General features: G+C 39.3%; 1 protein-coding gene across 2 annotated transcripts in view; it reads right to left on the reverse strand.

The window, feature by feature from the left end:
* Positions 1-88: 88 nt before the first annotated feature.
* Pex2 (peroxisomal biogenesis factor 2) overlaps positions 89-10,976 on the reverse strand; it is a 20,293-nt gene continuing 9,405 nt past the window's right edge. Inside the window, exons 2-3 of one of the 2 annotated variants that reach the window (XM_021196466.2) lie at positions 3,731-3,840; positions 89-1,819 (exon numbers count right to left, since the gene is read on the reverse strand). In XM_021196466.2, the coding sequence (XP_021052125.2) occupies positions 889-1,819; positions 3,731-3,837 (1,038 nt within the window). In that variant the 5' untranslated portion in view covers positions 3,838-3,840 and the 3' untranslated portion in view covers positions 89-888. Of the gene's footprint in view, positions 1,824-3,730; positions 3,841-10,976 lie in introns of both variants that reach the window. The other variant, XM_029537909.1, reaches the window with a different exon arrangement.

Raw genomic sequence — 10,976 nt, forward strand, 5'->3', positions numbered from 1 at the left:
AAAAAAAAAAAAAGAGTAGAGACCTGACAACCTAAGTTAATTGTTACATCTCTGAATATTAAAAAAAATAGATATTACTTAACATGTGAGCCAACTGGATTTTAGCATATTATTAAGACATAAAAACTGAGAATATTTAGAAGTGTTATTATCTTGGTGAAGGGATTAAAAACAGTCCCAATATTCTCATATTATTGTTTAACAATGAGAAAACTGGAAAGGGCACTTGATATGAATTCCTATATTATTAGTACAAAAGACCTCTAGTCTTACTTCCTAAGACTACCAATATGCTTAGTGCAAATATCAGTACTGATCCCAGACAGGCTTACAACATAGAGTTCTTCATCCTAGCTGTCCCATCGTCCTCAGAACTCACTTGCCTTAAGCAGCTTCTACATTTTGAATGTAAGAATTCAACTCTGAACCTCTTGAAAACTGGCTTCAGGGAAAAGCTTAGTTACCAGTGAGACATTAGAACTTGAGATTCAGCATAAAAGGGTTTTATGATGTAAGCTTATAATGTTCCTTTATCTCCAAAAATAAGTGCACAATCATCCCAGAGTCTCAAAAATCTTTTATTTTTAGAGCCTGACCTTTTTCTATGAAGAAGCATTCTCAGTCATTCTTAGTATTCATCTGACAAAAAATTTCCAGTATTCTTGACATTAAAAATTGTATTAGATGATCTAAAAAATTACATGAACATTTATAAGATTCTCTAGTATCATTTAGTTTCCAGTGATTAGAACTGAGTTGTGCTTGAAAAGGAAGAGAGTGGCTGTACAGCACATTCCTGTTAAAAAGCCACCTACAGATGACACTGAGGATGACTAATTCCAAGGAATTGGATACAATACACTTTTCTCAGAGGAAACAACTTGGTTTCTAAAGAGCATTTACTTCTGACATTTCAATTCCTGATTTCAAGGGCTGCACACTGTGCACTTCTGTGCCACACTTAGGGCACGTAAAGTACATATCAAATAGGAAGCTACTCTTAACACAGTAGTAACAAAATACATGTTCACATCCAATAGTGTGAGGCATTGTGGGCCACTCTCCACACAGAGCACACTCTTTTCCACTGCTGCCTAGTGTACTGTCATGACCAGCAGCACCAGTAAGGGGGATACACCAGGAAGACAATTTGGCTTTCAACTTCTGGATATTGATAAGTGGTAAGAGAAAAATCAGAAACTCAGCAAAGCCATGCCAGAGAAGTTCCCTATTCATGTACTCAAAGCCAACTTTGCGCATGTTCTGGGGCTTGCAAAATACGGAATGAATGCCAAGGAGGCGTTCTGTCGAAGTTGCAAACTTTCCGTTTTGTAGGAAAATCAAGAAGTTTATCAACTCACCTAATTTTAAAAGTCCAACCACAAAATTCATGAACTGCTTGGCTTTCCCAAAAGACGCTAAATGATGGTTTCTAAACAAATCATAACATCGTTCTTCTAACCACCTCCCGCCAATGGTGCACACAGCATACCACAGTTTCTGAGTTTTACTTGGTGGCTGGTATATCAGGTCGGGAGAAGAATCATTTTTGTACTGAATATTTAAAACTGACTGCCCCACAGTGGCATTTTTGGAGTAGATGGTGAACCTCCATAGGAAAAGCCATAGAAATGCTTTCACTTCTGGCTCAAAGTGAGCTAACAGTCCTGGCTTAAATCCATGGAAGCACTGAGTAAACTGGGACCACACGAGCTGCTCCAGGGCCTTATTCAGTTCAAGTGCATCCAACTGACTTATCCTCAGCACTCTGTTTGCACTCTGCATATTCTCTGTTTTGCCAGTCATATCTTCTCTGATGCTGTCTAGGAAAAATACAATTAGGAAAAATTAAGCAGTGGAATTCTTCTATCACCACTTCAGCCATTTGTAAACACAGAAGATTGGTCTAGATTATTAATATGATAAAAAACAGTAAACAATTTCTTCTTAATTGGAACCTGTCTTTCTTTTCTTCTTCCCTCCTTTATATCTTGACCCTACCCCACCCTTTGTCCTTTATGAGTTGGGAGGGAGGGTGATATAGACAGTAATTGATGAAGAAGGGAGGGATGAAGAGAGAGAGAGAGAGAGAGAGAGAGAGAGAGAGAGAGAGAGAGAGAGAGAGAGAGAGAGAGAGAAAGAGGGGTAAAGAATGAGGGATGGATGGAAAGAGAGGGATAAAGAGAGGGATAAAGGAAGGGATGGAAAAGGGAGAGAGAATACAGCTGTTTATGAACTCTGAAAATATACTTCTATATAATATTCCTTGTTTAGATATTCTGCCAGGAAGATTAAAATCCTAAAACTAATAATGAGGCCAAATAGCACAACAAATGGAGAAAGCTGAACTACACAGAGCATGGCAACAGATGGTTAAATCCAGGCCTCATTGTAAGTTCCAGCATTTCTATGGGATTTGAGGGTGTGTTTAAAGTCATTCCCAATCTTCCTTAAATATACTTTCCTTATATTTCATTTCTGAAAAACTAATGTGTACTTTGGACACACACTATTAAAGTGCTCAAAAAAAGAGTGGCATGGTTAAAGATACATACTATAATAATTTCATAAATATATAAGAAAAGAAATAGATGCTAAATGAGGAAGACAATAAGAAAAATATAAAACATTAACTAAAGTTAGCGAGGTATGAGTGCCTCAGAAGTCATTTACAATTGCTAACTACAGCAGTAAAAATATCTGGTCACTGCAACAGTTGATATGCGGATCAGATGACATCTTATAAATGAATCAGAAAACTCAAACTATGACCAAAATTACCTGTAATTTCTAAGTGGCCCCTTTGCTTGATCTATTTTCCTGTAGAATATAAACATTTGGAACTCCAGGAAGATGAAGATAAAATTGTGATTGCAAGAAAATTGCAAAATTGGTGAGGCTTTGCCCAAAAATGCCAATTCCAAGTTAGAAGATGAGTACATTCTGGGGACTTATTGTACAGCATGGCTACTATCGTCAGCATACCTGTTTGAAGCTGGCTAAGGCTGTCTTCAAACACACACATGTATATATGTACACGTATACTTTTACTAATGATGAGCTGTGATGAATATGTTTGTTTTATCTCACAGTGTATACATATATGTGGTCATCATGTTATTTATTTTAAATATATATAGCCCTTGTCAACTACATACTACTAAGACTGGGCCAAAACACAGTAAGGATTTTTCAGCACATGAAGCTTAAACACATTCTCCAGCCTTTGAGAGGCCCAAGCCAGCAACATACAGAACCAAGGCTTATACTAGAGGCATGAATCCTGTGGACATCAACTGTTGCCAATGGGCCATGTGATCTGAAACCAGGGTTTTCACATGATCCTCCCCAACCTTGGGTTTCTTGAGTCTAAAACAAAAGGCTAGAGACAAAAATAAAAAAAAAATATCTTAAATTCCTTCAAATTTAATTATTTTCTTTAGTTAAAGGCATATGTTAAATGTGAATTTTTAGATAGTAAAAGAACCAAAAACATCCTAAAATGAATTAGCACCTTTTGAAATGAGGACTATGTGACAACACAAGACATTTTCAAGAAGTGAATTGAAATGATGCACATGTATCTTAGAATGAATTAATGGGAGTTCAAACCTAGGAAACAAAATGACCCATGAATAGGGCAAGTTGCTTGGTGACATCTTCCACTAAACCAGATATGGAGGATGATTTCCCCATCCAAATGCCAATCCTCTTCTGAGGGAGCACTAACCTTTCCTCCGTTCCTGTGGACCCTTCAGCACTCAGCGGCCTACCAAAAGTTGGTAGAGAGTTCTGCTGCACATCTGCTTCAAGAGACCTTTGCCTCATACTTGCCATGAGCTGCAGTAAAGAATTGTGATTAAAAAGAGAGAAACAGGTTAGTTCATATTGTTGATGCTCCTATAGGGTTGTCGACCCCTTTAGGTCCTTGGGTACTTTCTCTAGCTCCTTCATTAGGGGCCCTGTGTTCCATCCAATAGATGACTGTGAGCATCCACTTCTGTGTTTGCCAGGCACTGGCATAGCCTCACCAGAGAGAGCTATATAGGGTCCTGTGAGCGAAATCTTTCTCGCATATGCAACAGTGCTCTGGGTTTGGTGGTTGTATATGGGATGGATCCCAGGTGGGGCAGTCTCTGGATGGTCCATTCTTCTGTCTCAGCTCAGAACTTTGTCTCTGAAACTCCTTCCATGGATACTTTGTTTCCCATTCTAAGAAGAAACAAAGTATCCACACTTTGGTCTTCTTTCTTCTTGAATTTCATGTGTTTTGTAAATTGTATCTTGGGTAGTCTAGGTTTCTGGGCTAATATTTACTTATCAGTGAGTGCATATCATGTGAGTTCTTTTACCCCACAGAACTGTGTCTCTAGTTGCATATGTAGCAGAGGATGGCCTAGTTGGCCATCAATGGGAGGAGAGGCCCTTAGTCTTGGGAAGATCATATGCCCCAGTACAGGGGAATGCCAGGGCTAGGAAGTCGGTGTAGATGGGTTGGGGAGCAGGGCAGGGGAAGGGTATAGGGGACTTTGGGGATAACATTTGAAATGTAAATGAAGAAAATATCTAATAAAAAATATATATTAAAAAAAGAGAGAGAGAAACTGAGTGTCAGTTCTTCACTCTTCTAATCTAGTCCACTGCCAATGACAGTCAGCTCTGTGTACGTTTTCCCTTCACTCTCTATCTGATAAAGACCCTTTTTCTAAAATTGTTCTCCCCTCCACTAGACCTCCTTCTATTGCTTTATCTACCTTCCGGTACATCAGACACTGCCTACCCTGTAACACAGGACTCCACAAACCAATACCCCAGATGCTTCTTAAAGAACCACTATCACATTATACTGTGTATCTTTTTTCTTCTTTTGCTTAGAACATGTGTCCCCTTTCTTCAACTGAGAGACTAAGTAAGGGACCAAGTACCACTTCCTTCTCTAATCTAAAATCTGCATTGGCTGCCACCCTGCCTGTGCCCTTAACATTCCAGCTTCTTCTCTTGATCTCTATATGTTGGACATAATGTACTTGTTAATTGTTAATTTACTCTACTACATGATAAGTACTGATGCTATGACTATTTGGATATTAGCAGAGTTGAATCAGGGCAACTATCATAATTCCTGGAATACAGAGGCATTTTATAATTATTTGATAAATAGAAAAATGAGCAGAATGAAGGTTTAGGGTATAAAAGTAACCTCCAAAATTATTTCCAACTACCATTAAAAAAATACTGGTACTTACTTACTCTGTTGGAGACAGTGATATAATAGAATGAAAGGCAGTTGTGAGTATGGAGGAACCTACAATTTACCTAGGTAAAAGAGGGAGACAGGAAGGGTATGCTATATAAAATAAACAGGCAATGTACAGTGAGCTGCAGTATGTGATTTTCAAGGGGAAATGGAAGGCACTATACTTCCAAATGCATTTCTAGAGACAGGTTCCTGGAGAAGAGCTATTTAAGAAGGTTCTGGGAAGGAGCAATAGGGTCAGTATGGTTACAGAAACTAAAACCATTATGAGCAGAGGTAATAACAGGAGCCAGAAGCTCAAGGACAAGCAGCACGCTGCAAAGGAATGAAAAAGACAGATCCTAAAGGCTTGCTCTGGCTACTCTTTAGAACAGATTTCTACTGCCTATGAGAAGGGCTGATAGCCCATTGACTATTTAACAGGCTGTTAGACTGATCCAGTGAGAAGCTAATGGTTCTGTAAATTATAAACCTATCTGTGGATACAAAGAAGAAGAGAATGTTAAAATCTAAAGTGAGGAGGGAGAGTTGATATTATTTGACAAGAATTTAAAAAGAAACAAACCAGAGGGGAATACATAACTGCCTGGGGATCTAGTGCTCTAACATGGGAAATACATGAATGGAAGGCCACACATACAATTTTGAAGTCAGGGGTTTCTATAGGATGCCTTGGTGGCTACCATATAAATATGGGGTAGACAGTTTGGGTGTAGATTTTTTAAGTTCAGGCATTTCCCATATAATTTACTTTATCTGGTTAAACATTAAATGAAGAAGCTAGTGATATAAACTTCTGGTGGCCCTAATATTCTCACAATGAATTCAGCTTTCTTTATAACAATAATCTTACTTTCATTTGATAAAAAGATATAAATATGTATGACACATGCATTTTTGCATAGTCCACATCTTGCATAACTTCACTCATCTAGTGCAGTCCTTTTCAAACTGAAGCGCTTACCAGACTCACTCACAGGCTCAGACAAGGATGGTTGGCGTCTACGTTTTCCTGTTTCTTTTTATTTATTCACTTTAACTTATTTACTTTACATCCTGATACCAGTTTCCCCTCCTTTTTCTCCTTCCAGTCCCTTCCTCTGCCAGTCACTGTTTTCCTTTGCTCCTCAGAAAAAGAGGGCCTCTCATGGACATCAAGCAGCTTTGGCATATCAAGTTGCAGTAGGACTAAGTGTATCTTCTCCTATTGAGTCTAGACAAGGCAGCCTAGTTAGGGGGAAAAGATCCAAAGGCAGGCAGCAGAAACAAAGACAGTACCTGCTTCTGCTGTCTGTTACATATATATATATATATATACGGGCCTAGGTCCATGCTGTGCACGCTGGCTGATTGGTGGCTCAGTCTTTGTGAGCTCCAGTTAGTTGATTCTCCTGTGGTGTCCTTGACCTCTTTGGCACCTTTTATCCTTCCTCTTCTAAAGGATTCCCCAATCTCCACCTAATATATGGCTGCAGCTCTCTGCATGTTTCCATCAGTTGGTCTGATGCCATTTATGCTAGGCTCCTGTCTGCAAGTATTTCAGAGCATCATTGTATCAGGAGTGGGCTCCCTCTCATGGATTAGGTCTCAAGTTGGACCAGTCACTGGTTGGCTATACCCTCCCATTTGCACCATCCTTATCCCATAACATATTATAAGCAAGAATTTTTATGAGTCTAAGGTTTTGTAGCTGGGTTGGTATCCCTGTCCCTGAATTGGAAGTATTACCTGGTTACAGAAGATGACCATTTCAGGTTCTATAACCACCATTGCTAGGCACCTTCATTATGGTCACCCTCACAGATTCCTGGGAATTTCCATTGTCCTAGGTTTCTAGCTCATCCTAGAGATGATCCCTGATCCCAATTACAGTTGTATTTCCCAGTACTGTCTCCATCAGTCCTACCCCAACCAGATTGAGCCTGTTCCAATTGCCACGTCCTCTCCTACCCAGTCCCCTCCCTCCATCAACCTCCAATGTCTATTCTATTTCCTCTTCTTAGTGAGACTCAAGAGTTCTCCCTTGGGCCCTCTTTGTTACTTAGCTTCTCTGGGTCTGTGGACTGTGTACTTTTTAGCTAATATCCACTTATAAATGAGTACACTCCATGTTTGCCTTTCTGGGTCTGGGTTACTTTACTCAGGATGATCTTTTTTAGTTCTATCCATTTGCCTGAAAATTTCATGATGTCATCGTTTTTAATAGCTAAGCAATACTCCATTGTGTAGATGCACCACATATCCTTTATTCATTCTTTTCTTTTGAGGGCCATGTAGATTGTTTCCAGTTTTTGGCTATTACTAATAAAAGTGATATGAACATAGTTGAGCAAATGTCCTTGTGGTATGGTAGAGCATCTTTTGGGGATATGCCCAGGAGTGATATAGCTGGGATTTGATCTACTCTCAAATTTCTGAGAAACCACCAAAATGATTTCCAAAGTAGTTGTACAAGTTTGTACCCCTACCAGCAGTGGAGGAGTGTTCCCCTTACTCCACAAATGGGCCAGGACAAGCTGTTATCCCTTGAGTTTTTGATCTTGGTCATTCTGACAGGTATAAGATGAAATCTCAGAGTTGTTTTGATTTGCATTTTCTTGACCAAGGATGTTGAAGATTTCTTTAGGTCCACCTTGGCAATTAGAGATTCTTTTATCAAGAATTCTGGGTTAAGACAAGTCCCTTCTGGTTGGTGTCAGCACCCGGTCACCTAGCGTGCGGAATCAATGGAAACCCCCACGGTCCCTAGTGGACTCGCCACACAATCTTAGGATCACTGGTGAGCAGAACACAACATCAGCTCCAATCCAATTGCTCGGGAGGGAACTGAGACAGCAGTAAGGAAGAAGAAAACTCGCCTGAGCAGGGGCACAAGTCCCTTCCAGCACCAGCACCGGGTCAGAGTCACTTTGGGCACAGAATCGGTGGACACCCCCACATTCCCCAGAGGGCTCTCCACTTAATCTTAGGATCACTGGTGAGTGAAACACAACATCAGTTCCAATCCAATTGTGACGGGCCTGTGACAGCAGGAACAAGGACACTGGATCCCTTCCAGACCAGAGGCTTGGGTTTCTTTTGATCAGTACTGGTTTAACTTGGTTTCAAACAGACCAAACAGCTCCATGGTCCTCAAAGGAGATACCACTTCCAGGCACTGTAACACACCCAGGATCTTAGCATAACAGGATCCCAGGATAACAGGAGCTGGGCCACACCAGTATTTCAGGGTCTAAGAGGAAGCTTGACTGCCAAGAACTCTGACACACCCAGAATCTCAAGTTCACAGGAGCCCACAATCAAAGGATCACAGAGAAAGCTGGACTCTGAGGAGTCCTGAATCAACTGGGATTATAGGAAGGACAGGCTCCAATCAGATATATTGAGGGCAGCAAGCACTTGAGATAATCAGATGGCAGGAGGTAAGCTCGAGAAAGGAATCAACAGAAAACAAGGTTACTTGGGATTATCAGAAACAAACTCTCCCACCATAGCAAATCCTGGATACACCATCACACCAGAAAAGCAAGACATGGACCTAAAGTCACTTCTCATGATGATGATGGAAGACACTAAGAAGGAAATACAGGAAATCACAGGTAAACAGCTAGAAGCCCTTAAAGAGGAAACACAAAAATCCCTTAGAGAGTTACTGGAAAACACTACCAAACAGGTGATGGAATTGAAGAAAATCATCCAGGATCTAAAAATGGAAGTAGAAAAAATAAAGAAATCACAAAGGGAGACAACTATGGAGAAAGAAATCCTAGGAAAAAAATCACGAATCATAGATGGGAGCATCAGCAACAGAATACAAGAGACTCCATAGAAAACAAGGACACAACAATCAAAGAAAATGCAAAATGCAAAAAGATCCTATCTCAAAACATCCAGGAAATATAGGACACAATGAGAAGACCAGATTAATAGGTATAGATGAGAATGAAGTTTTTCAACTTAAAAGACCAGTAAATATCATCAACAAAATTATAGAAGAAAGCTTCCCCAACCTAAAGAAAGAGATGACCATGAACATAAAATAAGCCTACAGAACTCCAAATAGATTGGACCAGAAAAATAATTCCTCCCAATACATAATAATAGGAACAACATATGCACTAAATAAAGACAGAATATTAAAAGCAGTAAGGGAAAAAGGTCAAGTTACATATAAAGGCAGACCTATTCAAATTACACCAGACTTCTCACCAGAGACTATGAAAGCCAGAAGATCCTGGACAGATGTTATACAGACCCGAACAGAACACAAATGCCAGCCCAGGCTACTATACCCAGCAAAACTCTCAATTACCATAGATGGAGAAATCAAAGNATTCCATGATAAAACCAAATTCACACAATATCTATCCACGAATCCAGCCCTTCAAAGGATAATAAAGGAAAAACACCAAAACAAAGACGAAAACTGCACCCTAGAAAAAGCAAGAAAGTAATCCTTCAACAAACCTAAAAGAAGACAGCCACAAGAAGAGAATCCTAACTCTAACAACAAAAATAACAGGATGCAACAATTCCTTTTCCTTAATATCTCTTAATATCAATGCACTTAATTCCCCAATAAAAAGACATAGATTAATAGACTGGCTACACAACCAAACAGGACCCAAAATTTTTATGCTTACAGGAAATCCACCTCAGGAAATAAGACCGACACTATCTCAGAGTGAAAGGCTGGAAAACAATTTTCCAAGGAAATGGTCTAAAGAAACAAGCTGAGGTAGCCATTCTAATATGGAATAAAATCTACTGCCAACCCAAAGTTATCAAAAAAAAAAAAAAAAACAAAAACAAAACAAAACAAAAAAAAAACACCACCACCACCAACAACAACAACAACAAAAAAAAACAAACAGGGAAGGGCACTTCATACTCATCAAAGGTAAAATCTTCCAAGATGAACTCTCAATTCTGAATATCTAGGCTCCAAATGCAAGGGCAGCTACATTCATTAAAGAAACTTTAGTAAAGCTTAAAACACACATTGCACCACACACAATAGTGGTAGACTTCAACACCCCACTCTCATCAATGGATAGATCCTAGAAACAGAAACTACTCAGAGACACAGTGAAACTAACAGAAGTTATGAAACAAATGGATTTAACAGATATCTATAGACCATTTTATCCTAAAAAAATGATATACCTTCTTCTCAGCACCTCATGGTACCTTCTCCCAAATTGTCCATATAATTGGTCACAAAACAGGCCTCAATAGATGCAAAAATATTGAAATTATCCAATGTATCCTATAAGATCAGCACGGACTAAGGCTGATCTTCAATAACAGCATAAATAATATAAAGCCAACATTCACGTGGAAGCTGAACAACACTCTCCTCAATGATACCTTGGTCAAGGAAGAAATAAATAAAGAAATTAAAGACATTTTAGAGTTTAATGAAAATGAAGCCACAACATACCCAAACTTACAGGACACAATGAAAGCAGTCCTAAGAGGAAAACACATAGCTCTGAGTGCCTCCAAAAAGAAACTAGAGAGAACATACACTAGCAGCTTGACAGCACACCTAAAAACTCTAGAACAAGAGTAAGCAAATTCACCCAAGAGGAGTAGACAGTAGAAAATAATCAAACTCAGGGATGAAATCAGCCAAGTGGAAACAAAAAGAAGTATTCAAAGAATCAACCAAACCAGGAGGAGGTTCTTTGAGAAAATCAACAAGATAGATAAACCC

Source organism: Mus pahari, chromosome 4, assembly GCF_900095145.1.
Source record: "Mus pahari chromosome 4, PAHARI_EIJ_v1.1, whole genome shotgun sequence".
Lineage (NCBI taxonomy): Eukaryota > Metazoa > Chordata > Mammalia > Rodentia > Muridae > Mus > Mus pahari.